General features: G+C 38.8%; 1 protein-coding gene across 1 annotated transcript; it reads left to right on the top strand.

The window, feature by feature from the left end:
- Positions 1 to 647: 647 nt before the first annotated feature.
- On the top strand, positions 648 to 22,854 carry LOC137265550 (sideroflexin-5-like). Its single transcript, XM_067800967.1, has 12 exons — positions 648 to 718; positions 2,713 to 2,781; positions 3,802 to 3,906; positions 3,993 to 4,047; positions 4,863 to 4,888; positions 5,727 to 5,837; positions 6,740 to 6,805; positions 7,464 to 7,554; positions 7,893 to 8,008; positions 8,486 to 8,571; positions 8,983 to 9,100; positions 22,589 to 22,854. Exons 1-12 carry the CDS (start codon positions 665 to 667, stop codon positions 22,664 to 22,666), a joined length of 975 nt encoding a protein of 324 aa, XP_067657068.1. The 5' UTR covers positions 648 to 664; the 3' UTR covers positions 22,667 to 22,854.
- Positions 22,855 to 27,854: the final 5,000 nt, after the last annotated feature.

Below are 27,854 nucleotides of genomic sequence, written 5' to 3'. Positions count from 1 at the left end.
GCTTTAGTCTAGTGGAGTCTTTGTGATTTTTGCGACAGAAACTTTGCGATATGTCACTGAATTTTTGTGATTTTAGTATCAGTAAGGGGAGGGTAAGGTAATAATTGGCCTGTATACCCAGAAAATCAATATGACAAGAGAGTTGAATTACAATTTATCAACATTAGGTCCAAATCCGATTCATTTACCAGACTGGACGACTCATACCCCGCCAGTTATATTTGGGGATTGGGAATTATTTGTGACAGTGAATGAACTTTCCGTTAGACCATTTTCGTAATCACAAAGTTTCTGTGACATTTGACCAATTCATGGAAATTGATACGTACGGTTCTTTTCGCAGATAACCCTCATTGGAACACTGTGTATTACCTTCACACGTTTTAGTGGGATCATATGTCACAATAAAACGATTATTTTTTCTGACATATCGCAAAGTTTCCGTCGCAAAAATCACAAAGACTCCAGTCTTACGGTTACCAAGTTCCCAACCAGTGTTTCTGAGTGCTGGGGTAGTGTAACTAGAAATTCCTCCCAGCAGCAGTACACCTCAACGGTCTAAGGGAGACAACTGTGTCAACACGCACCTGTTAACAACCCGCGTGACTGACAGGTTTACAAACTGTGCCACAGTGAAATAGGTGACAGAACCACAGACGGAGCTATGGCGAGTGAAGGGTACCCACCTTTCAAACTCAACAGCTCGAGATATGACCAAGTGAGTGTAGGCTATTTTTAAAGGTGTTTGATTGGCTATATTTCATTTTCTTAAATTGTTTATATATGCATCAACTCTTTTAAAGATTCCTAAAGTCAAGTCGATAACCATGGCAGATGTTACATGCGAAAGCTGTGGTATCTCAGTTGATATGCTGAATTATAATACCTTAAAATATGTTTCCACACGTGGAAAATATTTCATCTGTACGATAATGTGCAATAACCAGGATCCAGTCTGTTATTGACCAATAGTGTCCATATGCCCATGTTTGAATATCATACAGCAAAACAATTAAATACAGGTAAATAAATACAGGTAGGAAAATGGAAATAAAATGACTGAATATTAAATTAATGAAATGACATATGTTTAACGGTGAATCAAAGAAGTAAACCAAATAAAACATGGGATGAAATAACAAAATAGAGCAACAATAGAAATACTGAAGGGAAGCACAGCTGATCCCAAAGAAATTAGTGGATCAAATGCAGAGCTCGAGATAGGATTCACCTCATGTTGTTACTGCACCCACTGTATTTCTTTTGGAGTGGGTTTTATGAATGAATGATGAGTGGGTAAGTTTGTTGAGCATGTCTAATCCAAACCAGCTTAAATATAATGGAAATGATTTCATAAAAATCACTTATCCCATACTGATAGTACAACACAAGTCACATATTAGCAGTACAACACAAGTCACATATTAGCAGTACAACACAAGTCACATATTAGCAGTACAACACAAGTCACATATTAACAGTACAACACAAGTCACATATTAACAGTACAACACAAGTCAAATATTAACAGTACAACACAAGTCACATATTAACAGTACAACTTGACAGCATTCTATGTCTTTTTCATCATGCAACTGATTTTTATAAATATATTCTGTATGCATATGTTTTAATCTTTTTGTGTATCTAATATTTTAAATGCATAACTGGTATGCAACAATTATTTTTCAATGTAGAATTGAAATTTTCTATGCATATTTTACCCGGATATGCAGGTAATCTGGGACTCAGAAATGGTATATTTCCTTCAGCTGTTTGTGACAGTGTCATGCTTCAAGTGTTATATGAGTCCAATTGATCAAACAAGGGTATTTCTCATTGAACCTTGGGAATGTTAACAAGCCAATCATGTCAGCTACATTAGTTCAGGCGGTAGAGCTTCTGTTCATACTGAATGAGCTAAGCCTTTCGTGTGTGTGAGTCATCTGGGGTGGCTTAGAAATGTTTTTCTTGCAGTTTTACCTGAGCATGATGGAAGACTCATGTACATGTATTCATGTCACAACAGATTAGTTTTTTATTACAATGTGTTTTTTTTTGTGGCCAGAGACTTTTGTAAATGCAATATATGTGGTCACTTAGGTTTGAAAAAGACTATTACCGTGTCCTAGATTTTGGTATATGGTTTGTAATTTGCTAAGGATGGAATGGTGGTGTAAGTACAAATTATTTTATTTGATTTCCGGACAGTCTTCCTAATTTGGTAATGTTTTGATGTAAAAACGCAAATATTGTAAGTGACAATGCCATATGGTTGGATCCTAATGTATAGAAAATGTCTTTAAGGGGTTATTGTAACTAAAGAGTAGTTTTCAGTATGTGGCAGATATTGTAGTTTGTGACTTTAAAATGTGAGTGACTGAGTGAGTATATTTAGGTTAAAGTTGTTTTGGTTAGGTGAGTGAGTGAGTGAGTGAGTGAGTGAGTGAGTGAGTGAGTGAGTGAGTGAGTGAGTGAGTGAGTGAGTGAGTGAGTGAGTGAGTGAGTGAGTGAGTGAGTGAGTGAGTGAGTGAGTGAGTGAGTAAGGGGTCAGTCCCCTTTCTGACTGTCCAGTTACATTGCTGTATGTTCTGTGTGTTCCTCTTATACTCTACTCATCTCAGACCTAAAGTTTTGGGTCAGAATTTCATTGAACTTTGGAATTTGATTCCAAATCTCAGGTAATTTTGAAAATTTTGGTAACAAATGCAGGGCACCTACCTGGGTCGACTGCGGCACTTCATGGATGTGATAGATCCTCGGACTTTGTTCACTTCAGAGGTAGGTACCGGTAGACTGCAAGCAGCTGTTAGTCTCAAGTCTCTTCTTGTACACAGTACATAGCTTGGTGACATTTAGACTAACACTTTGTCTCTGAATATGTATATATATCATTTTGACAGTAACAAATAAACCTATTTCAACTGAAAAGGAGCACCAGTGAGATGGGAGATTCAGAACTCAAAGAAATCTAGACTTGCTTCATTTAGGGCTTGAGCACTGCTGGAAGGGCTAGGCAGTAGGGAAAATAATGTGTCCCAGGGATTGTGAAACAAACTAGCTGACATTCACAGGAGGCATATTCAAAACAGTGCTTGTCACCACCTGTGAGATTCAGGAATTAAGTACCAAGCACTCTAAAATGCTGTCTGTTCTTTTGATATTCTAGCAAAAAATAGGTACCTAAGTAAGTACGTAAGTACCTAACGCCATCGTTACCAACTGATAATGACAATCATGGTTGCATTCTGTGACAGCTGACAATCATCATGCCTGTTTCCATTGATTGTTACTCATCCTCTTGCAATGTTTATGCCATCACAAAGCTGGTAGGTGTGAGTGAGTGAGTGAGTGAGTTTAGCAATATTCCAGCTATACGGCGGTGGTCTGTAAATAATTGAGTCTGGACCAGACAATCCAATGATCAACAGCACGAGCATCGATCTGCACAATTGGGAACTGATGACATATGTCAACCAAGTCAGTGAGTCTGACCACCCGATCCCGTTAGTTGCCTCTTATGACAAGCACAGTGGCAAGCATGGGTTGCTGAAGGCCTATTCTACCCCGGGACCTTCACAGGTCCAAAGCTGGTAGGACACCTGCCTTTGAAGAGACTGCAAATGTGACTTTACACTACTTTAACAATGTTTGCAATATAATGCCATTGGGCCCAAGTGTGAGCCAGTGCTTTAACCATAAGGATGTCGAAATACCCATGCTTCCAAGTGAAATTGTTAGAGATTAGGAGAATCCTGTTTAGATCTACTCAGTGTACATTTCCTTCTTCCTGAGTTGCAGGCTGAGCTCCAGGCTTCAGTGAGTCTGTTGGAGGATTATAGTAATGGCAGCCTCGAATCATTCACAACAGACAAGCAGCTCTGGGAAGCACAGAAAATTAAACAGGTAATTTAGTCTTAGTTTTATTTGCATTGTATATTTGATATTGATCAGGAAAACAACAAATACTTACTCATTTTTGTGATTTTCAGTCCATGATCCATCCAGACACGGGAGAGAAGATCTTCATGCCATTCCGTATGTCAGGTAGGTAAGAGATCCATCCAGACACAGGGGAGAAGATCTTCATGCCATTCCATATGTCAGGTAAGTCAGAGATCCATCCAGACACAGGGGAGAAGATCTTCATGCCATTCCGTATGTCAGGTAAGTCAGAGATCCATCCAGACACGGGGGAGAAGATCTATATGCCATTCCGTATGTCAGGTAAGTCAGTGATTCATCCAGACACAGGGGAGAAGATCTATATGCCATTCCGTATGTCAGGTAAGTCAGAGATCCATCCAGACACGGGGAGAAGATTTTCATGCCATTCCGAACATCAGGTAAGTCAGAGATCCTGTTGTGGCCAAATGATGTTGTGATGTTGTTGATACTATTCACTGTTCAAAGATGTATGTCAATTAACAACCCATTATTCCCAGATTCCTGTATGCCAATGAGATGCCCACTGTTCCCAGATTCCTGTATGCCCATGAGATGCCCACTGTTCCCAGATTCCTGTATGTCCATGAGATGCCCACTGTTCCCAGATTCCTGTATGCCCATCAGATGCCCACTGTTCCCAGATCCCTGTATGCCCATGAGATGCCCACTGTTTGCAGATCACTGTATGCCCAGGGACCACTGTTATAATATCTGTATCAATGCTTGAAAATTAAACAATGAACAAATTCCTTCTCAATTACTCTGTTGTAACCCTCAGTGTCTTTGAAAGTATGTGTTTCGTTTATGGTCATGATTTAAAGAATTAGGATTGACTCACTCAGTAGTTAGAGGTCAGTTAATCTTTCTCACCAGAGCATAGAACAATGAAGTACATGAGATGTTATCTGTTTCAGGTAATGTCCCTTTTGGAGCTCCTATTGTAAGTCTAACCATATCTATCTGAATTTAAGTAAATACTTGTATGTTATGATAATGATTAGTTTGATTAACTGATTTTAATAGGATTTTCACAAAATGGGAAATATGAAATGTTCTTGTCACAGTATGTTTGACAAATTGTTGATTTGAATTTTACAGTTTTGTTGTCTTACTCTCTCCTTCCCTATTACATACAGCCAGCCTACCCACCTGTTGATGCTCTTTGGGTGGTGGGGTAGCCTAGTGGTTAAAGTGTTTGCTGGTCATGGTGACGACCAGTTTGATTCTACATGGGTAGAATATGTGAAGCTCATATATGGTGTCCCCCATCAGGATGTTGCTGGAATATTGCATAAAACCTTCCTAACACATTCGCTGTCATGCTCTTAACCTTGATGATGTTCTTGAAACAGCTGCTGTATTGCTGGCATTTCAAAATATTTTATGGCTGCTTCATACAATCAGCGCTTTAATGGGATAGGAAGTTTTATTGAGAAGTTTGAGCGACACAGAAAACATGAAGGCATGCATGGCAGTGAGCAAGCCCATTTGGTTTGTGAAAGGATGACTAGTGCACATGCAGTGCATGACAATGAAAAACATAAGACAGGCATGCACTTCACCCGTCACACTGCACATGATCGTGGACAACCTGGTGCCACTTCACTCACAATGGCAAGTGCAAGTGCATGTTAATACAGGTCAATTGTCAGGTTTGTGTTCAACCTATCCTTGTTTGCCAGTAAATATTTGTTGTATTGTGTGCTCATTTGTAATACTCACATTCACCATGGTTTCTTGATACTGTTTTCTTGCAACTGTTGTGGTTTACTGTGCAGGTAACCGGCCTTCTGCTGCCCAACCCCTCATTGTTCCACACAATCTTCTGGCAGTGGCTAAACCAAAGTCACAATGCATGTATCAACTTCTGTAACAGAAATGCTACGAAGGTAAGCAGTTATGTGTAAACAGAGAATGTCAGGCTAGCTATTCTCGAACGTTCATAGCCCTAAGAATTTCTTAGGCCTATTCGTAACACTTTGGGTATGATCAAAGTTGCGAATTCTTAGGGCTGCGAATGTTTCGAGAATAAGAGCCCAGATGAACATGTGTGAAGAAGAAAAAAATCTAGAAATGAAACTTTGATGAAGAATAAAGACTTTAGATTTTTTTTAAAATCTTGAGGCTATAAATTCAGACTTGGTGATGCTGATAAAAAGTACAAATGGTTAGTTAGTATTTGTGGAACACAAGCAGTACTTAGTGTCTTACTATATGCAAAAGATTTTTTTACCACATCGACTCTGAAATTCGAGTTAAACGTTCACAGATCCTTAACAGTACCCTTCCTTGCATTTGGGGGTGGTTGGGGGAAGCCAAGTGTTCTCTGGTCATGCTGAAGGCCCAGGTGTGATTCCTCACTTAGGTACAATGTGTGACGCCCATTTCTGACGTCCTCCACTATGATATTGCAGGAATATTGCTAAAAGCGACTTAAAGTCCCACTCACTCCTTGTATTTGGTTTTTATGTTTTCTTTTGACATTTCCTTACTGAGCTAATTCAGCTGAAATTATTTGATTCAATAAAAATTAATGAAATGATAATTTGGTTAAGTTTGTTTTAACATTTGGAATTTACTCTTAAACTCCTTAAAAACGGCAGATTTCTCTCCACAAACACTTTTCTCAATAATTGTTACACAACTGACTTTGCTATGAAAGAGATAGTATTATACTCAAATGTTTAATTTGAAGTGTTGTTTTTTAATCCTACTTATATATGAAGAAATGTTTGTCAACTCCTTTATCATATGGATTTCTTGCATGTGTTAAAGAACCCTTATTTTACAGGAAACCCCTACATCCAGGTTCCTGATTGGTTACTGTGGTGCTGTCACAAGTGCTGTGTCCATTGCTGTGAGTTCACTTGCAGTTGTCTCCCTTCCTTCACTTTCGGACCTGACAATGGCACATTTCCTTTATGGCGTTCAATGCTCCAGTCAACAATATTGTTGATATTAATTGTATATTATTTACCTGTAATTAATTTCTTCAAGGTTTACAATGGCAAGATATGGATAATATTGTGTAATTTTGTACTTACTATTCAATCTAATATCCATAAACAGTATTTATTCAGCTGCTGACAAGACAAGTAGCATTTTTGTGGTTTGAACTGGAAATTTAATGTGGATATGGAATGATTTCTAAAATCAGGCTATATATCACTGTATGTGGAAGTCTTTGGATGTCAAACTGGATATGGAAAGTAGCGACATACGCTTTTCATGTATCTCTCCTCAGATACTACTCAACAATAACTGAACATTTCTCAGCAAAATAAAGATTCTAGTATTTTCATTGGGTTGAGTCTCCACGATTTGAACCCACACCGTCTGAGAAGGCACCTAATTGCCAGCACACAAAGTCAGCTGCCTAACCAACTCAGCCTGCACAAAATGAAATCCCAGATGGGATTGGAAGTGTAATCCCAAATACAACATGTATTGCATTTGACCACTTCCTATATGGCATTGTGTCATCATAATATCTGAACCATTCACACTCTTCCCAGGTGGGTCTAAACCTGCTGATAAAGAGAGCTCACAAGTTCAGACCAGCCACCAAACTTCTGATCAAGAGATTCATTCCCTTCCCAGCTGTAGGTATGTGGGTCTGAGTTGAGCGAGTGAGCGAGTGAGTGAGTTTTGTTGTATGCTCGGTTTAGCAATATTCCAGAAATAACATGGCGGGGGACACCAGAACTGGATGTGAGTCGTTTGTTGATACAGAAGTTTTTGTTACTTTCAAAGCTTTAGGTCCATGTTGATCTTGGTCGCTGACATTTTGTATGGGCAATTTGGTTTCAGTCCTAGCTGGGACATTTCTCCTCCCCAACTGAAAGTACTGCAATGTGTACTTTACAAAGAAAGTCATTTGTTGCATTGATGTACAGCATTGTGTTCCACTATTCTGTTACATCATCCCATTCCTTGTTATTTAGCCACTGCAAGCACCTGCAATGTTCTCCTCATGAGGAACTTTGAGCTGTCAGAAGGTATTGAGGTGTTTGACCAGAACGAGAAAATGGTTGGAACATCCAAGATTGCCGCCAGAAAAGTAGGTCATATTTACATGCTGAAAAACTGTTTCATGACAGTGTCAGATAAATGTTCAGAGATTATATAGTGAACCACTTCAAAACACAATGACACAATCAATTTAATTGTAATCACAAGAAGATGACTTTAATTGTGAATACTTACTTGCAAAGCAACAGATGACTGTGATAGAAATGACTATCTTGTGTTTTATTTTCTCATAACTCAATATTCTGTGTTCTTTATGTTAAATCTTTTTCACAAGTTTTGTTTGAATATGTATTTTCAAAATGATTTCAAAGTGTTTTAATACATATGTTCATATGTTTTGGGGACAACAATCAACAGACAAGGTTTATTGCCATTTGTCAACATATCCAGTTGCCCAAAAGTCTTCAGGTTTAAGACATTATGATGAACTGAGGTTTTAGAGTTCCTGTAGTAGTACATTTAGGATTTCTAGTTCTGACCTCTTAACCTTGACCTCTGACCTCAGGCACTGAAAGAGACAGCCTTGACCCGGATATTTCTGCCCGCCCCAGTTTTCATTATTCCTCCAGTCATCATGTCCGTCTTGGAAAAGTGAGTCAACAGACTTGAGCGGTTTCATATAAAAGTCACAAAGCACAGGACTGGATCTTAATACTGTGATTAGAGTGGACCATTTTCAGAAAATACTTGCTGAGCAGAAAAATGTAACAGAACGTCCATAGGGGACGCTGTTTTGGTCATGTCAGAAATCCAAAGGATAAGCAAGGATAAATTTGACAAAGGGAAAGGTATGGAAATTGCTCCTTTGCCAGCATGACACCCATCTGGAAATTTACACCCATCTAGAAATTTACACAATGTTTAGAAAAATACCTGCCAATCAGTTAAAAGAAATGTCTAATGATATCATAATAGTATTTCCATCAGTCTAACATTAGCTATTTCAAGAGGGTGAAATTTACCTTAACCTAATCCTAACTTGCTTGTTTGCTCCACTTGTAGAACCAAGTTTCTCCAGATTTATCGTCGATTCCACCTGCCAGTGAATGCAGTTGTGTGTACCACAGTGTTTGGACTTGCACTTCCGATGGCCATAGCACTCTTTCCACAACACTCACAGGTAAGATGTACAGCTGGAGTGGTTTAACTGGCTTTGGGGGACCAACTTGTGCAGAATCACAAGCATGACAATGAGACGTCTGAACACAGGTTTGAAGCTTAATACAAAAGGGTGTTGATGCACTACATCTTGATATCAAATATTCAAGATTAGACTCATGGTGGCGAAAAACATTATTGACTACAGCCTGTTCGTCTCCCCTCGCCACCATCTTTGATGATATTTATGCTGTTTCAGGATGCTATGGTTGCCGTTTTTAGATGCTGTGGTGGCCGCTTTGTGTACTCGGCGACCATTCTTGGGTGCTGTTGTAGCTGATACATGAGTTTTGTTTCCTTTTCAAACAATTAGTATTCTGATACAGGGTGTTTGTTATGGTTTTAGAGGATATTGTGGCAGTGTCTGGTGAGTTTTGTTCAGTTTTGGTGTATATGAGTTCAGTTTTGATGATTTGTTCACCGTTTGTATGGTAATCCTGTAACATGTGCTAAACTTCCAAAGTTGTATTTCTGAGAGAAAAAAAAATGAAAATGTGTTCCTACCTTGTCACATTTTTTCTATCAAAAATTAAGAAAAGCCCTACCACACTCATCACTTCTGAGAAAAATGTCTGAGAAACATTTAATTTTTTTATGTAGCCTAATAGTCCTTCAACAAACACTCTGCTAATGGTGATATTGATGAGAGCAATATTGCTTCACAAAAAAGTCACTTAGCTTGCTGTTTGTTTACATACAGTATCAAGGACCAGTGAATGCAGTGATTCTAACATTTTCAAGCCTGAATTTGGTTACTGATATAGGTGGTTGGAATTTAAATGTGAGGTGAGTTCATACCATGCATGTCAAACATTGCTGTCAAGAGAGATGTGGAAACCTGCCTGGATTATCTCAGATTTTCACACGTGTTGATTGATAGGTTTTGACACTCACATACAATGAGTTGTGTTACAGAGAAATGTTTTGTTGTGAACATTACATGTCATGACAGTATATACACTGAAAGTTAGTTGTGGAAATAGCTTCTCTGTGACATATCTGCAAAATAGGCAGAGGTCTGTGATCTGTGGACACATGATGGATGACTTGATTTGATTATTTTCGGACCGCCACCATATAGCTGGAATATTGCTGAGTGCGGCGTAAAAACTCACTGACTCTCTCACTGACTGACTGACTGACTGACTGACTGACTGACTGACTGACTGACTGACTGACTGACTGACTGACTGACTGACTGACTGACTGACTCACTGACTGACTGACTCACTGACTGACTGACTCACTCACTCACTCACTCACTCACTCACAAGATGCCTTGAAGCACTGAAGAAAATCAGCCTCACTACCCCATGAAGAATGTTTATCGCCACTCTAGACTGGGACTTGTACGTCAAGAAAGCAGATGGTTAGCTGGTGCAATTCATCACTCTATTTTTTTCACATCCAGCTGTGTTTGAGCGACACATGGACAAAAAGTTTAAACAATATATCTTTTTTTCTGTTTGTTTGTTGTCTATATAACTTTGAAACAAAATAAATTAGAATATTTCATCACCAAAGAAATTATGATTTTTCATCGCAACATTGATGTCTTTGCTCAGGACCTGTCAAGAGACTGAAACGTAGACTCGTCACTTAAAACAAGAAACACATAGGGACATTCATACATGACAACAAGACATGTAACATGTTGCTTAACAGACATTTTCTTCCATCAGTTGAAGGTCAGAACAAAGAAACACTTACTTTTTTTAATATAACTATTTTTGAAGCTGACGATGGAGAAATAGGATCTTGATTAAAAAAACAAACCTATTTAAAACACCCACTGGAAAAGAAATGTCATGAAAACTGTAAATGAGTGCAGTGTGCTCAACTTAGCAGTATCTTCTTGTGTGGGATGAAAGTGGCTGTATTATAATAGAGGTAATGTCCACTATGATGTATGTTGTAATGGAAGTATTGTCCACTAGAGTGTATGTTGTAATAGAAGTATTGTCCACTACGATGTATGTTGTAATGGAAGTATTGTCCACTAGGGTGTATGTTTTAATAGGAGTATTGTCCACTAAAGAGTATGTTGTAATAGAAGCATTGTTGACAAGGGTGTATGTTGTATTAGAAGTATTGTTGACAAGGATGTATGTTGTAATGGAAGTATTGTCCACTAGGGTGTATGTTGTAATAGAAGTATTGTCCGCTACGATGTATGTTGTAATGGAAGTATTGTCCACTAGGGTGTATGTTTTAATAGGAGTATTGTCCACTAAAGAGTGTGTTGTAATAGAAGCATTGTTGACAAGGGTGTATTTTGTATTAGAAGCATTGTTGACAATGATGTATGTTGTAATAGAAGTATTGTCCACTAGGGTGTATGTTGTAATGGAAGTATTGTCCACTAGGGTGTATGTTGTAATTGAAGTATTGTCCACTAGGGTGTATGTGTATGTTGTAATGGAAGTATTGTCCACTAGGGTGTATGTTGTAATTGAAGTATTGTCCAGTAGGGTGTATGTTGTAATAGAAGTATTGTCCACTAGGGTGTATGTGTATGTTGTAATGGAAGTATTGTCCACTAGGGTGTATGTTGTAATTGAAGTATTGTCCACTAGGGTGTACATTGTAATAGAAGCATTGTCCGCGAGGGTGTATGTTGTAGTAGAAGCATTGTCCACTAGGGTGTATGTTGTAATAGAAGTATTGTCCACTAGGGTGTATGTGCATGTTGTAATGGAAGTATTGTCCACTAGGATGTATGTTGTAATAGAAGTATTGTCCACTAGGGTGTATGTTTTAATAGGAGTATTGTCCACTAGGGTGTATGTTTTAATAGGAGTATTGTCCACTAAAGAGTGTGTTGTAATAGAAGCATTGTTGACAAGGGTGTATTTTGTATTAGAAGCATTGTTGACAATGATGTATGTTGTAATAGAAGTATTGTCCACTAGGGTGTATGTGCATGTTGTAATGGAAGTATTGTCCACTAGGATGTATGTTGTAATAGAAGTATTGTCCACTAGGGTGTATGTTGTAATAGAAGTATTGTCCACTAGGGTGTATGTTTTAATAGGAGTATTGTCCACTAAAGAGTGTGTTGTAATAGAAGCATTGTTGACAAGGGTGTATTTTGTATTAGAAGCATTGTTGACAATGATGTATGTTGTAATAGAAGTATTGTCCACTAGGGTGTATGTGCATGTTGTAATGGAAGTATTGTCCACTAGGATGTATGTTGTAATAGAAGTATTGTCCACTAGGGTATACATTGTAATAGAAGCATTGTCCGCGAGGGTGTATGTTGTAGTAGAAGCATTGTCCACTAGGGTGTATGTTGTAATGGAAGTATTGTCCACTAGGGTGTATGTTGTAATTGAAGTATTGTCCACTAGGGTGTATGTGTATGTTGTAATGGAAGTATTGTCCACTAGGGTGTATGTTGTAATGGAAGTATTGTCCACTAGGGTGTATGTTGTAATGGAAGCATTGTCCACTAGGGTGTATGTGTATGTTGTAATGGAAGTATTGTCCACTAGGGTGTATGTGCATGTTGTAATGGAAGTATTGTCCACTAGGATGTATGTTGTAATAGAAGTATTGTCCACTAGGGTATACATTGTAATAGAAGCATTGTCCGCGAGGGTGTATGTTGTAGTAGAAGCATTGTCCACTAGGGTGTATGTTGTAATGGAAGTATTGTCCACTAGGGTGTATGTTGTAATTGAAGTATTGTCCACTAGGGTGTATGTGTATGTTGTAATGGAAGTATTGTCCACTAGGGTGTATGTTGTAATGGAAGTATTGTCCACTAGGGTGTATGTTGTAATGGAAGCATTGTCCACTAGGGTGTATGTGTATGTTGTAATTGAAGTATTGTCCAGTAGGGTGTATGTTGTAATAGGAGTATTGTCCACTAAAGAGTGTGTTGTAATAGAAGCATTGTTGACAAGGGTGTATTTTGTATTGGAAGCATTGTTGACAATGATGTATGTTGTAATAGAAGTATTGTCCACTAGGGTGTATGTGCATGTTGTAATGGAAGTATTGTCCACTAGGATGTATGTTGTAATAGAAGTATTGTCCACTAGGGTATACATTGTAATAGAAGCATTGTCCGCGAGGGTGTATGTTGTAGTAGAAGCATTGTCCACTAGGGTGTATGTTGTAATGGAAGTATTGTCCACTAGGGTATACATTGTAATAGAAGCATTGTCCGCGAGGGTGTATGTTGTAGTAGAAGCATTGTCCACTAGGGTGTATGTTGTAATGGAAGTATTGTCCACTAGGGTGTATGTTGTAATTGAAGTATTGTCCACTAGGGTGTATGTGTATGTTGTAATGGAAGTATTGTCCACTAGGGTGTATGTTGTAATTGAAGTATTGTCCAGTAGGGTGTATGTTGTAATAGAAGTATTGTCCACTAGGGTGTATGTGTATGTTGTAATGGAAGTATTGTCCACTAGGGTGTATGTTGTAATTGAAGTATTGTCCACTAGGGTGAACATTGTAATAGAAGCATTGTCCGCGAGGGTGTATGTTGTAGTAGAAGCATTGTCCACTAGGGTGTATGTTGTAATAGAAGTATTGTCCACTAGGGGGTATGTGTATGTTGTAATAGAAGTATTATCCACTAGGGTGTACATTGTAATAGAAGCATTGTCCGCGAGGGTGTATGTTGTAATAGAAGTATTGTCCACTAGGGTGTATGTGTATGTTGTAATGGAAGTATTGTCCACGAGGGTGTATGTTGTAATTGAAGTATTGTCCACTAGGGTGTATGTTGTAGTGGAAGTATTTTCCACTAGGGTGTATCTTGTAATGGAAGTATTGTTTACTAGGGTGTATGTTGTAATGGAAGTATTGTCCACTAGGGTGTATGTTGTAATTGAAGTATTGTCCATTAGGGTGTATGTTGTAGTAGAAGTATTGCCCAAATAATGTAATTGAAACCAAAGTTTAATGTTTGAAAGCAAGATTCTGTAGAAATGTTGTGGAGGATGACAGTAAGATGAAGTCATTGTCACATAAACAATAAAGCAAATAACTTCCGTGCTCTCAGGGTTTTGTAGATAACCACCTGCAACAAAAGGACACTGTCACTTAGTACAGCATCATATTGTCACAGTAACCAGAAGCATCTCAATGACAGATACAATGTATCCTTGTCATTTATGTCCCTGTTTAGCTGGTACATCATCACAAAGACATCCACTGACTTGTTGAAGACTCATGGTACTGTCTTCACAATCTGGAGCCAAATTCCAGTCTCAGGTTTCCAGTTTGAAAATGGGACACTGTTCTTCTGAAACTATAATTACGATAATCCACGTATCACTGATCCTAACTGGCGGCCATTGTGGTATTTGAACAACTTGCAGTAAAATTTCCATGGTGGCAGATCCAGCTTTAAAGACGTTGCACTGTACCAGAACTTACTGAGATTGCAAGTCTTCTTTAAGAGCAGGTTACACAGTATCAGAATGGACTGGAGTTTCAAAGTCCCCCTTTAAAGCTTATCACACACTTACCCATGCTGACTGAAACATCTAATATGTCACTAGAGCACGTCAAACAATATCAGCACTGATTGGAACTGCACTGCCAGTCCTTCTTTAAAACAGGTGACACAGTACGAAAATGGAATGGTGCTTCAATGTCCCCCTTTAAGGGATGTCCCACATTTACCAGAACTGACTGGGTTTGCCAGGTCCTCTTAAAGCAGGTGCCCAATTTCAGCGTATGCTGGTATTGGCAACTCCCTCAATAAAGCAGGTTGCCCAGTACCAGCACTGACTGGATCTGACAGTTTGAGAAGTACCCTTGGAAGGAGGTCACACAGCACCAAAATTGACTGTCAGCAATATGCCAGTTATACGGTGGCGGTCTGTAAATAATCGAGTGTGGACCAGACAATCCAGTGATCAACAACATGAGCATCGATCTGCGCAAATGGGAACTGATGACATGTGCCAACCAAGTCAGCCAGTCTGACCACCTGATCCCGGTAGCTGCCTCTTACGACAAGCATAGTCACCTTTTATAGCAAGCATGGGCTGCTGAAGGCCTATTCTACCCCGGACCTTCACGGGTCGACTGGAACAAGGAGTAACCCTTTAAAAGACGTTACACATGGACTGGAACTGCCAATGTCTTACTTTAAGGCAGGTCACCAAGAACCAGCATTGACCCAAGCATTCCAAGTACTTCTTAAAGTTAGGTAGTGTTCCAGCACTGGTGGTACAGGCAAGTTCTTCTTTAAGGCAGTTCAAACAGAACAAGCACTGACAGTATCTGCCAATTTGCCAAGTTCTCCTTATGGAGGTTTCACAGTTCCAGAAACAACTGGTATTGACAAATTCTTCGTTAAAGCAGGTTGAACAGTACCAGCACTGACTGTATCTGCCAATTTGTCAAGTTCACGTTAAGCAGGTTTCACGGTTCCAGCAGAGACTGGTATTTGTGAGCCCTACAATGAGGCAGGTTGACCAGGATCTGCCAATTTGCTAAGTCTCTTTTTGTAGCAGGTCACACGGTTCCAGCTTAATCTGGATCTACCAATTTGCCAAGTCCTCTTTAATCAGGTTCCACAGTTCTGAGACTAAATGCAGGGGGCATGCTGGCAGAATCCTGGCATGACACAGGATCAGTGACTGGAACAATGGACAAGTATCAGTCACTTCAAGGGACAATTCTCACCCCTCACAGCATCACATAAAATAACAACATTCCTCTGAGTTTCTACAGGATAATGTTCTTAGCAGTGATTAGCACAAGCCAGTTGACTATACATGTTCAATCAAGGTGTAAGTCAACCAGAGTGCACACTGAGTTGAACATTCCTCGGTGACATCTCTCCCCCACAGCTGCCTTCCTCTCATATTGTACTGCGACTAATGTCAGTGTTATGGCAGTTATAGTCAAAATTATGTGGCTTCAGGTATGTGGACCTCTCGACCTCGTGTGTAACTACACCATGGCAATATCAACCAGCATTAAATTGTCAGATATGATTGATTTAGAGAAGATTGTCATAACTGTTGGTGATATGATACCAAGATGGTGGGGGGTCTCCCTCGCTTCCCCCTCAAAACTGTTGTTATCATCTCTAGGAATCTTTCAGTGTCACTTGTGCTGGTGCAGCGGCAATGTCAATTTAGGATTCCAGATTTATGTCCATGAATTACTGAAATTGATGTTACAGTGTTTCTGTTTTTTGTGGAGGTTTTTGAACCCAGGGTCCTGGATGGTGTTTGTTTAAGCTAGAGCAGTATTCTCAAGCTCGTACTGTGGTAGGGAATCTAGACTCTGAAATGCATGACATAACATTCTTTTGATAAAGTATGTTTTAAAAGTAATCATTTACGTTGTTGACTTTTTAAGTCACCAGTCAGAAATTGCTGCAATAATATTTGACATGGTTTGAGATGCAAGTGACTGAAGCACCCTTTCAATCTCTTCTACCGTCATGTTGATCTGATCATTATCCTCATCAACGGACATTTGTTAAAATGTATGGATTTTTTAAAATAGTTTTAAAATTTGTTATATATTCAAGCCCATGTCTTGAACATTTTCAGTACTGAGTGAATCATTTATTTTTTGACACAAATTAATTCAAGTCTACACACATCTTTTTTTTATTAAAAAGGTGTCATTTTGTGATCACTAGTTATGGTAGGTCATCAATATGGATGTATGATGTTTATAATTTACATTGAAGTATGGGCTTGGTAGTCATGTGTTTTTGTTGAAAAAATATCACTGTTTGAGTAAACTATGCTGTATCATCACTACACATGTATTTATTAGACATATTTTTTCTCTCAGTCTGTCATTGTTCACCTGGGCCTGCACACCAAGATTGAAGAGACAAAGCCTCTCTAACCCACAATGAAGTTGTGCATTTCATATCAAGAAACCCTAGAGTGCAAATGAACCTAAAATTTTTTAATTTATTTCAGAGGTGATAATGGTATTTTTGAGTGGAATTATAGAAGATGAGATACTAGAACTGAACTTAGTTTCCAGGATGGTGTGTTGGTGTATAAAATATGTTCTAGGGCTTGGCAGCTCAGCTAACAAAAATATTCAGTTATGAAGAAATAGAAATAATCCAAATTTATGTCATCTGTTTAATGAAAGACAATATTTTGTAAGATTCCTGCAAATTAGGAGTGTGCTCATTCTATATATGAGAGAAAAAAAATTCATAATTCCAAATGCATTACATACACACAACGTTTTGATATTTTGAGAATCACAATGAGAATCATGGGTTGTAATCAAATATCATATTAATTAATACCGCCAATAATGTTATTGACAGTATATATATCTTATTTATTTTATTATTAACTTTGTGCAAATATATGAAAAATATTTTTAGAAACATTTTCTTCTATTAAAAATCAGTTTCATTTGTTCATTTTGACCTTAACAAAGAACTTGCCATTATTCCTACAGAACACAATGCCAGATGATAGTGATTTTCTCACCTTAGGCTTCATTTCATGGTCCTCAGATGAAACCTTGGGTGGAATGTTGGGTTGACATTACTGGAATAGCCTGCCTGGATCCCCCTGCTACTATTCAGACATATTGGGGACATGTTTACAGGCACTCCAACATTGCTGCTCTTCGATTATTTCTTGGCAATAAATTATCCTGGTTAGACGGTTAGGCATTTGTTTGTTTTACCATTTCTGAAAAATGGCTTTAAATCATGTTTTTACTGTATCCTTGAAGGTTTTCTGAGTAGTATGTCTTAAGAAAATGTTTTTTTGTCATCAGAGCTGCACTGTTGTCATACGTACATATCCATGTAGTTAAGATGGCAAATAATTTTCTGCTCTGACTAAATTTCTGGTACTTTGATTAGTGAACCTGCGCTTGGCTTTTTAGAAACAAAACAAATGGGTATTAAGAATGTGTCGTTCAGCAGTAAATATACTTTCTTGGACATTATTTTGGTTTTGTGTTTGTTATTGTATTATTTAAAGTATTTCAAGTTAATTATCCCTGACAAAATTATTTTATGTTTGTTTTGCTTCCTGTGTAATGAGTTTAGTCTGGAAAATGTGTGAATGATTAGACAAATGCAACACTGACTGGGTATATTGAAACAATAAGTGTGTTGTTTGCATGTGGAACCACAAAGAGTGTGTAACGGAATACATTTAAAAAACATTTAAACTGCATTAAATTGGTCTGTTACTGGGTGTTATAACCTGAAACGTATGACAGTACTGTAAACAACATTTTGCTCAATGTTTATAGCTTAAATATCCATACCACGAGCTAATTGTTTCCCAGGTTATGTTTTAACAGTCAAACATTTTTGTGTTGAACTTTGAGAGGTCAAACATCCAGGTTTTTAAAGTAAAATCTTGGTCCCTGCCCTTTCCTTTGTTGATCATCATTTTTTGGTGGGGCAAGGATAACTTGAAGTATTTATATGTTTCTTCAAAACAGTTGACAAGTGTTTAACTGGATGATCATGATACTTGTGTCCTAGATCAGATTGACTCCAGTTGCTGTTGTCAGCTGAGACTTTACTCCTTAAAGTAGTGTCAGTACTTCTCTGAAGAAGATGAAGAACACTGATTTTATCATTATGATAGGTTAACTGTGGTTATATGACAAACTGGTAGAACATCTATACAGATTTTCATAGATAATGTGTAGGTTAAGCTGGGGTTCAAAATTTCTTTCAAGAGCCACTTGCCACAGGGGAAATTACTTTAATATAGTAACTTGCCCTAATTTTCCTCTTGCCCTGATTTTATGACATAATCATGATGATGTAATTATGAAGGATTTACATAAGTCAACATGGTATTGGATGTAAATGTTTACATGACTGTTTACTGAAAAGTGATAAATAGCAAAGAAAGATAACTCTACTTTATTGTCATTGCAAACTTTAATGACAACATTTTGAGCAGATATGAAATTAAATCCAAGTTTATATGTAATTTGAAACCATAATTGGAAATTATCTAGTAGCCCATCAACAAATAAGATACCATTATTTGATTGACCGAATGGAAACTGACTTGTCCCAGGCATCAGGCGATGGGATTCTTGAACCCCTGTTAAACATTTAATTTTTTCCAAAAATAACTTAGCGGGAATGACCACAAGTAATCCTCTCTGTATTTGAATGTCAAGATATTGACATCAGTGAAGTTTACATGTTTGATCTTTTTGCATTCATTCCAGATATGTGCACATGGGCATGATGGCGGTGCTCAAAAGAGTATTAAACAATTTGTTAACCACTGAAGTGAGAATTTAGGTAGATAAACTGATACAATGCTAAACAGACACATTGTGTTCTGAAAACTGATGGTAAACACATGCAAGTAGAACTGTGTGAGTACAGTATAAGACATGATAATTGGAATTGTGTGGTTGCTTGTAAGGCTAAATAAAAAAACATGAAATGTTTCTCGGTAATCGGCGTGTCACTTTTATTTGTGCATGTAACAATTTTTTGTTGCCATTTTAAAAAAATAATTTTAGACCTTGTCACATCCCGAGTATCCATTTGTCCACTATAAGAATGAGTGTTTGTAAGAATGAGTGTGACTAAATCTGCAATGCATTAACACATGCTACACTTCCCAAGCTGTATTTGTGAGAGGAAAAATAAAAATGCGCTCATCACATTTTTTCTATCAAAAATTAAAAAACAAAGTGGTACCCCCCTCATTACTTTTGAAAAAAATGTGCCAGAAAAACATTTAATTATTTTTATGCAGCCTAAGGCATTTTGAAAAAAACTTCAAATAAAATATTTTCTTAACACATGATGATTCCATATCATAGAAAATAAATATTTAAATTTGGAAGAGTTTCTTTGTTTGATATTTCTTTTCAAGAGCCTGCAAAATGTGTAATTCATACACTAAAAGATATGAAAGAGCATGATTTTAAATCAGATAGCTTTCTGTTGTTATCAGCATTGAAGTTATTTCTGAGCCTTGCATATTGCATATTAACAGTTTTGTCAAGTAAACACAAAATATTACAAATTAAGTGAAATATTGAAAATTCACAGACACGAACCTTTTCACATTATCAGTCAAAGCTAATAAGTAGAAATTATGTGTGTTGCCAAGAAAATTCTGAATTAAAAATAAACTTTCTGTTAATAATATAAACAAATTTGATTTGTTAACTGACCCAGTATCTTTTACTGGTTATAGCATTTCCTTTCTTTATACCTTTTTTGACTTACAGAAACTCGAAAAATATTACCTTTCTTATATTCTTATAAGACCAAATGAATTAATTTTCTGGCTTTTAGGATTAGTTAAGTAAACAAACATACAAAGAAGCAAGATACTTACTATTTAAAAACAAATCTGACAATGTTGATCGAGGTTAATTTCAATGCATTCCTCGAAATAGGACATTTAAGTAAAATATCATGTTGAATTCTGAAGATTACGCCAAAAACAAAGAAGCACATATACTTTGGGTTTTGCTAAAGTGGGTATATTGAAAACAAACGAATGTCTACTAGATCATTATAATGGTAATATGTAAAATATGCATTGCCTACTGACCAACTGAATGCCATATGTAGAATCTGAGGCATATGTTCCATGTCACGTGAAAGTCAGTTATTAGCAGGAAAATTCCCGGTGATAATCCAGTCATTACTGGTAGAGTGGCCATCACTGACCAGGTCATCTGTGAAGCTGGACATGATATGTGGCCAAACAGGGTACATACATCACCCTCCAGAAGCGAGAGATTCAGGATGTAGGTGTGAATGCAGTAATGACACAAACAAGGGTGGTCGCAGTTAGAGCACCATGTGATGGAAGCTGTCAAATTGCAGCTTGAATGTATGTGTTAAAGTGCTGTACCTCCACTTTACATCCAGGAAGGAATGTCTGAAAGTGCTATGGGCATAACTTTGGTCAAGGGCTATACCACGAAGGATATGGCAACCATATGTCCTGTAGGTCAGCGATGATACAAGGGTTATACAAGGGTGATAGTGGAAGATAAGAGGGTTATACTCAGGGCAGTACCCTCAAGAATGGTCAGTGCCAATATTAGCACCAATTGCTTTGTAATTAACACAGCTCTCAAATGCAATGCTCTTTCCTTGCTCGACTGATTGCTTATGACAAGGTCGGAACAACATGCACTGGGTCACCCCCATATTTCTCACCCGACTTATGCCAAAGTGACATATTTTGTTTCATTGACAGCACTTATTGGTAAAGTCTGTCAGTTGTGATAAAGCCAAGTAGTTGTATAGATCTGGCATTGCTGTCCTCGACCTATCCTCCTGGGTGTTCAGATTGTGTTGTCAAATGGTTGGCTTCCAACATCAGTGTCTCTGCACAGGATCCTTACATCACAACGACCCTGCCAGAGACTAAGCTGTACTAATTAGCTATTTAGCTTTCAACCTGGGTAATATGGTAGGATGTCACACTGCACAAACATGTCTCTTCCAGTGAGAGCTATGTGGCCTAAGTATGTAGTAACAAGCTTGCTTGTTAACAAATCATCTTAAATCTGTCATTACTGTTGACACAAAGAAAATGGTATATGTGTGTGTGGGAGATATAGGGAATATTGCCTGGTTTTCTTATGTACTAAGGTTACACAACCGGAGCCACATTCCTGGTTTGGGGATGGGGAATATGGAATGTTCTACGTGCTAATGCAGTCCTGCAGAGACAGGTATCATCTGTGATGTCTTTGATGATGATGAAAGTAATTTCTTTGTGCTATATTCCCTGCAACTTTTTATACTCAAAATTGATCACCACTATAAAAATTAATGTTATTCCATTGTCTTCATTATTTATGAAGTCAGAAAATACTTTAATATATCATTAATGACACATGTTTCAACAGTTGCATAGTTGGATTTTTTTTTAATTTTGAAAGGATATCAGAAGCTGATTTTTTAGTAATTTTAAATAGAGCAGGCATATGGTCAAAGGTTTTATTTTCCATTTTATTTTGTGGTAGACACATTGTCTTCTTTTTTCCTCAGGTATTTACCCATATTTCTGTGCTTGAGAATTCATGGTTTTCTAGTGTTAGACAGAGGGACACTTGATATCTGACTTATACTGAAAGTATTTTATGTCATCTGTTTCTTTTGCATTTGCCATTCATCATTCTTTTTAAAGAGGTATGTGTATGAGAAATATCTCTGAATATTAGGCATCATAAGCCATGGTGTTTTTTTAATTCTTAAATTAATATTTATTGGGAAATACTGAAGCAAGCCTTACTGTCTTAAAGATAGATGTCAAATGAACGAAAAAGACTTTCTGGTTTCCTGATTCTAATAGTAGTAGATATTGTTTATAGAGTTTGAGATTCACTGATACTGTTAAAACCATTGAATTTATTTGTTTGTTTAAGATGGATGTCATGGATAACCCTGGAATTGGCATGTGTAACATAACCCTATATCTAGTCATTACATTAACCCGTTTTGTTAAAGGTTGAGGTAGTGGATCTTGAACCAGAGTTCCGCGATCTCACCCAAGAGAGAGTGCTGTACTACAACAAGGGCCTGTGATAATTACATGGACAACTGACACAGAGTTCCAGGATCACTGTTGGTGTACAGTTTCATCTCTTGGAACCTCATCCAAGAGGTTGATTGGTGACTCTGGAAAAAGAGATTTTGGTTCTTATCTTCAAGCAAATCCTGTCACCATTACTAGGTGGACAACAGACTCTACCTTCAGTTCCAGGATGTCATCCAGGAGAGAGTGCGGTACTACAAGGGTCTGTGATTGTTAGGTGGACAACAGACTCTACCTTCAGTTCCAGGATGTCATCCAAGAGAGAGTGCGGTACTACAAGGGTCTGTGATTGTTAGGTGGACATCAGACTCTACCTTCAGTTCCAGGATGTCATCCAAGAGAGAGTGCGGTACTACAAGGGTCTGTGATTGTTAGGTGGACAACAGACTCTACCTTCAGTTCCAGGATGTCATCCAAGAGAGAGTGCGGTACTACAAGGGTCTGTGATTGTTAGGTGGACATCAGACTCTACCTTCAGTTCCAGGATGTCATCCAGGAGAGAGTGCGGTACTACAAGGGTCTGTGATTGTTAGGTGGACAACAGACTCTACCTTCAGTTCCAGGATGTCATCCAGGAGAGAGTGCGGTACTACAAGGGTCTGTGATTGTTAGGTGGACATCAGACTCTACCTTCAGTTCCAGGATGTCATCCAGGAGAGAGTGCGGTTCTACAAGGGTCTGTGATTGTTAGGTGGACAACAGACTCTACCTTCAGTTCCAGGATGTCATCCAAGAGAGAGTGCGGTACTACAAGGGTCTGTGATTGTTAGGTGGACAACAGACTCTACCTTCAGTTCCAGGATGTCATCCAGGAGAGAGTGCGGTTCTACAAGGGTCTGTGATTGTTAGGTGGACAACAGACTCTACCTTCAGTTCCAGGATGTCATCCAAGAGAGAGTGCGGTACTACAAGGGTCTGTGATTGTTAGGTGGACAACAGACTCTACCTTCAGTTCCAGGATGTCATCCAGGAGAGAGTGCGGTTCTACAAGGGTCTGTGATTGTTAGGTGGACAACAGACTCTACCTTCAGTTCCAGGATGTCATCCAAGAGAGAGTGCGGTACTACAAGGGTCTGTGATTGTTAGGTGGACAACAGACTCTACCTTCAGTTCCAGGATGTCATCCAGGAGAGAGTGCGGTACTACAAGGGTCTGTGATTGTTAGGTGGACAACAGACTCTACCTTCAGTTCCAGGATGTCATCCAAGAGAGAGTGCGGTACTACAAGGGTCTGTGATTGTTAGGTGGACATCAGACTCTACCTTCAGTTCCAGGATGTCATCCAGGAGAGAGTGCGGTACTACAAGGGTCTGTGATTGTTAGGTGGACAACAGACTCTACCTTCAGTTCCAGGATGTCATCCAGGAGAGAGTGCGGTACTACAAGGGTCTGTGATTGTTAGGTGGACAACAGACTCTACCTTCAGTTCCAGGATGTCATCCAAGAGAGAGTGTGGTACTACAAGGGTCTGTGATTGTTAGGTGGACATCAGACTCTACCTTCAGTTCCAGGATGTCATCCAGGAGAGAGTGCGGTACTACAAGGGTCTGTGATTGTTAGGTGGACAACAGACTCTACCTTCAGTTCCAGGATGTCATCCAGGAGAGAGTGCGGTACTACAAGGGTCTGTGATTGTTAGGTGGACAACAGACTCTACCTTCAGTTCCAGGATGTCATCCAAGAGAGAGTGCGGTACTACAAGGGTCTGTGATTGTTAGGTGGACAACAGACTCTACCTTCAGTTCCAGGATGTCATCCAAGAGAGAGTGCGGTACTACAAGGGTCTGTGATTGTTAGGTGGACATCAGACTCTACCTTCAGTTCCAGGATGTCATCCAGGAGAGAGTGCGGTTCTACAAGGGTCTGTGATTGTTAGGTGGACATCAGACTCTACCTTCAGTTCCAGGATGTCATCCAGGAGAGAGTGCGGTACTACAAGGGTCTGTGATTGTTAGGTGGACAACAGACTCTACCTTCAGTTCCAGGATGTCATCCAGGAGAGAGTGCGGTACTACAAGGTCTGTGATTGTTAGGTGGACAACAGACTCTACCTTCAGTTCCAGGATGTCATCCAGGAGAGAGTGCGGTTCTACAAGGGTCTGTGATTGTTAGGTGGACAACAGACTCTACCTTCAGTTCCAGGATGTCATCCAAGAGAGAGTGCGGTACTGCAAGGGTCTGTGATTGTTAGGTGGACATCAGACTCTACCTTCAGTTCCAGGATGTCATCCAGGAGAGAGTGCGGTACTACAAGGGTCTGTGATTGTTAGGTGGACATCAGACTCTTGTGTCAGAGACCCAGAATCACTCTGGCTCTCTAATCACAGCTCATAAGACCTCACCTAAGAGAAGGTGGACACCTGAGGCTTGAATTAAGAGTTCTAGGATCTTATGTAACATGTTATGAATTGTAAACATCAATGTAAACTGATCAGAATCTTCAGGTTTTGCATTAAAGTCTTGTAAATCTTTTTCTAATACATATGTATATGTTTTTAAACTTTCCATTTATTTTGTCTTAAATGCTTGCTCTTTGTTGCTTATTTATTTATTGCAACTTTTACTCCTATCAGTATATTCAATGGCATTGTCATGCTATCTGTTAAACTATTGATTCATGCCACTGAAAGGAAAGTGTATATTTTAGACACCCATTCTTGCATATGGACATTACAATCTGTATAATACGAAGGGAAGTCCTGGCCTATTCATCTTTCTGGGGTCACGTATCATGTATATGTATTGGTATTCTAACCATGAGTCATGCGCCTGGTAACCTGTAACATCTGTTCAATTTTACAAGACCACGAAGATTCAGGTAACAATTGCTCCACAGCAAATTTGCTTGTCGTAAGAGGCTACTGACAGGATCGGGTGGTCAGACTTGTTGCCTTGGTTGACATATGTCATCGTATCCGGCTTGTGTAGATGGTTGCTCATGATGTTGATCATTGGAACGTCTGGTTCATACATGATTATTTGCAGATAGCCGCCATATCGGGGTATTGAAAGACTAAACTGGCAGTCTCTCCTGACTCCTAACTGACTAGAGTGTATAGTTCTTTATCAGAAAACACCGGTGCTACGTATGAAAGCATTACAGTCACAATATTGGTCTGTGCACAAGTTCCTGTCCAATTGTTAGGTACGTAAGTTATCCTCAATGTGAAAAAGAGTCAATGTCTCTGTAAAGTGATAAATATGATCATCGACATTGATCTGAGACAACTTGTCGAGCCTTCTCATTTACACCAATCCAAATTTTGGTGTTGTCCTCTCTGAAAAAAAATATCTTGCAGCGAACTGGTTAGTCTTTTGTGAAAACACGTTATGTTATGTTGATTGTGTTCCCAAAAACGTGGAATACGACAATCCGAACCGTAATCATCCTATTTCGATTCTGTTATGCCAATTTATTTTCTGGTTTCTGCGATAATGCGATCGTTCAGCGTATGTGATGGAGTGCACCCCTCATTACCTCCCCCAGGACGGCCTATTTTCTGCACCGATGTCGCTTAATTCTTTCTTCCGCATTGACACCTTCAGTCATGCTTCATATTGACGCGTTGATATTTACAACATCACATGACTGTATTATTAGAGGCGAGAGAGACTAATCGCGCGTCTAACCCTACCTGACAGCACGTGACATTGTTTCTGTTCCCGTGACACCCAGCACAGATTTTCAGATTAAGATCAGAAAGAGCCCTAAAATGTCGGGAATATGTCAAGTGTTCCGTACACTCGAAGAAAATGTCTGCTAAAGTCATTTTTGTCACCGCATACCTAGAAAAAGTACTTTGCTTTCACGTTCACCACGAAAACAAAGGCTTGTTATGCAAACATACGTACCGAAAGCACTAATGTACAGTCATTATGCTCAAACTCGAGATTTTGGCATCACTCGCTTAGGATCATGTCCGCTTTGATCAGGAATAAATCTTCACCTTTGAAACACGTCAATACATACTCTTTCCATGTCTAGTTCTTAAAGTTCAAACCAAGTACCCGATATTTGCAGATATGAGATATTGTCAGTATTTGTTTCCAGCAACATATACACCATTTGCAGGAACTGGAAAGATACGGTCGTTGTATCTGATGGATCAACCACCGGTGCCAATGAAACCGTCATTGTATTAAAAGAATGGTAACCAGACATTTTCTTGAGGTTATATACTGAATTGTCACAGAGTTCCTACCTTGCCTAACAAGCAAAGCCATCTGTGACCCTAACGCCCATTCCTTAACATTGACTGACAGGGGTCGGTGGGGCATCCATGTGGTAAAAGCGTTCGCTAGTCTCGCCGAAGACCCTTGTTCGCTTCCTCAAATCGGCACAATGGATGAAGATTTCTGGTGTTTGCCGCCGCGATGTTGCTGGAAGAGTGCTCCATACCGAGACATTTACTGACTGGTGGCCCAATGACCGATGCCGTATTGATACGAACTACGAGCAAATATATTTTCGTTAATTACGCATTGGAAACTAAATCAAATAAATATTATGGAAGGTCCAATTTTCCAGTCAAGAAACTTTCATTCGATACATTCAGTCTCGATTTTCTGAACCAGATTTTCGACCCAGTCATCTTCTTTCATTAACCCCTGCCTGTGATTCTCCAAGGACTGAAAGATGACATACAAATGCCATTTATTGTTGCTCATATCTTTCTGTATAGCTGCCGTGCTTTTGACAGGGATATCTCATCCTTCCATTTTCCATAAAAAAAGTCTCATCGTATTTCAAATCTGTATGTAAACATGATACTATACTGAATAAACGTTATGTTATCCTTATCAAAAGTTGAATGGTTTAGTTCCGGGTTCCGGAGAATCAGCGACGGTATTTAAGAGCGACAAAAACAGAAACAAACAAACAAACAAAACAAAACAAAAAAACCCAAAAAAACCCAAATAACGTTTTCTAGCAGAGAGTATGGATTTACCCGGGTCTTTGGCACAGGAAATAGGCTTCACACATTGCACTTATGTGGAAAACGAACCTGAGTCTTTTTGCGTGACGAGCGAACGCTCTAACCATTAGGCTACCCCACCAGCCCCAAAAATAAGAAACACCCTAAATAACGAACGGCTGTACCCGTTGGATCCTTAGAAACTGTATGACAAGCGGGTCCTCAAGTCTCCGAAGAAATGGCCTTACATCCGTCACATGTT

The sequence above is a fragment of the Haliotis asinina genome, chromosome 15 (genome assembly GCF_037392515.1).
Source record: "Haliotis asinina isolate JCU_RB_2024 chromosome 15, JCU_Hal_asi_v2, whole genome shotgun sequence".
NCBI lineage: Eukaryota > Metazoa > Mollusca > Gastropoda > Lepetellida > Haliotidae > Haliotis > Haliotis asinina.
Note: the sequence above shows the minus strand (reverse complement) of the source record. Positions and strands in the feature narration are given on the sequence as shown.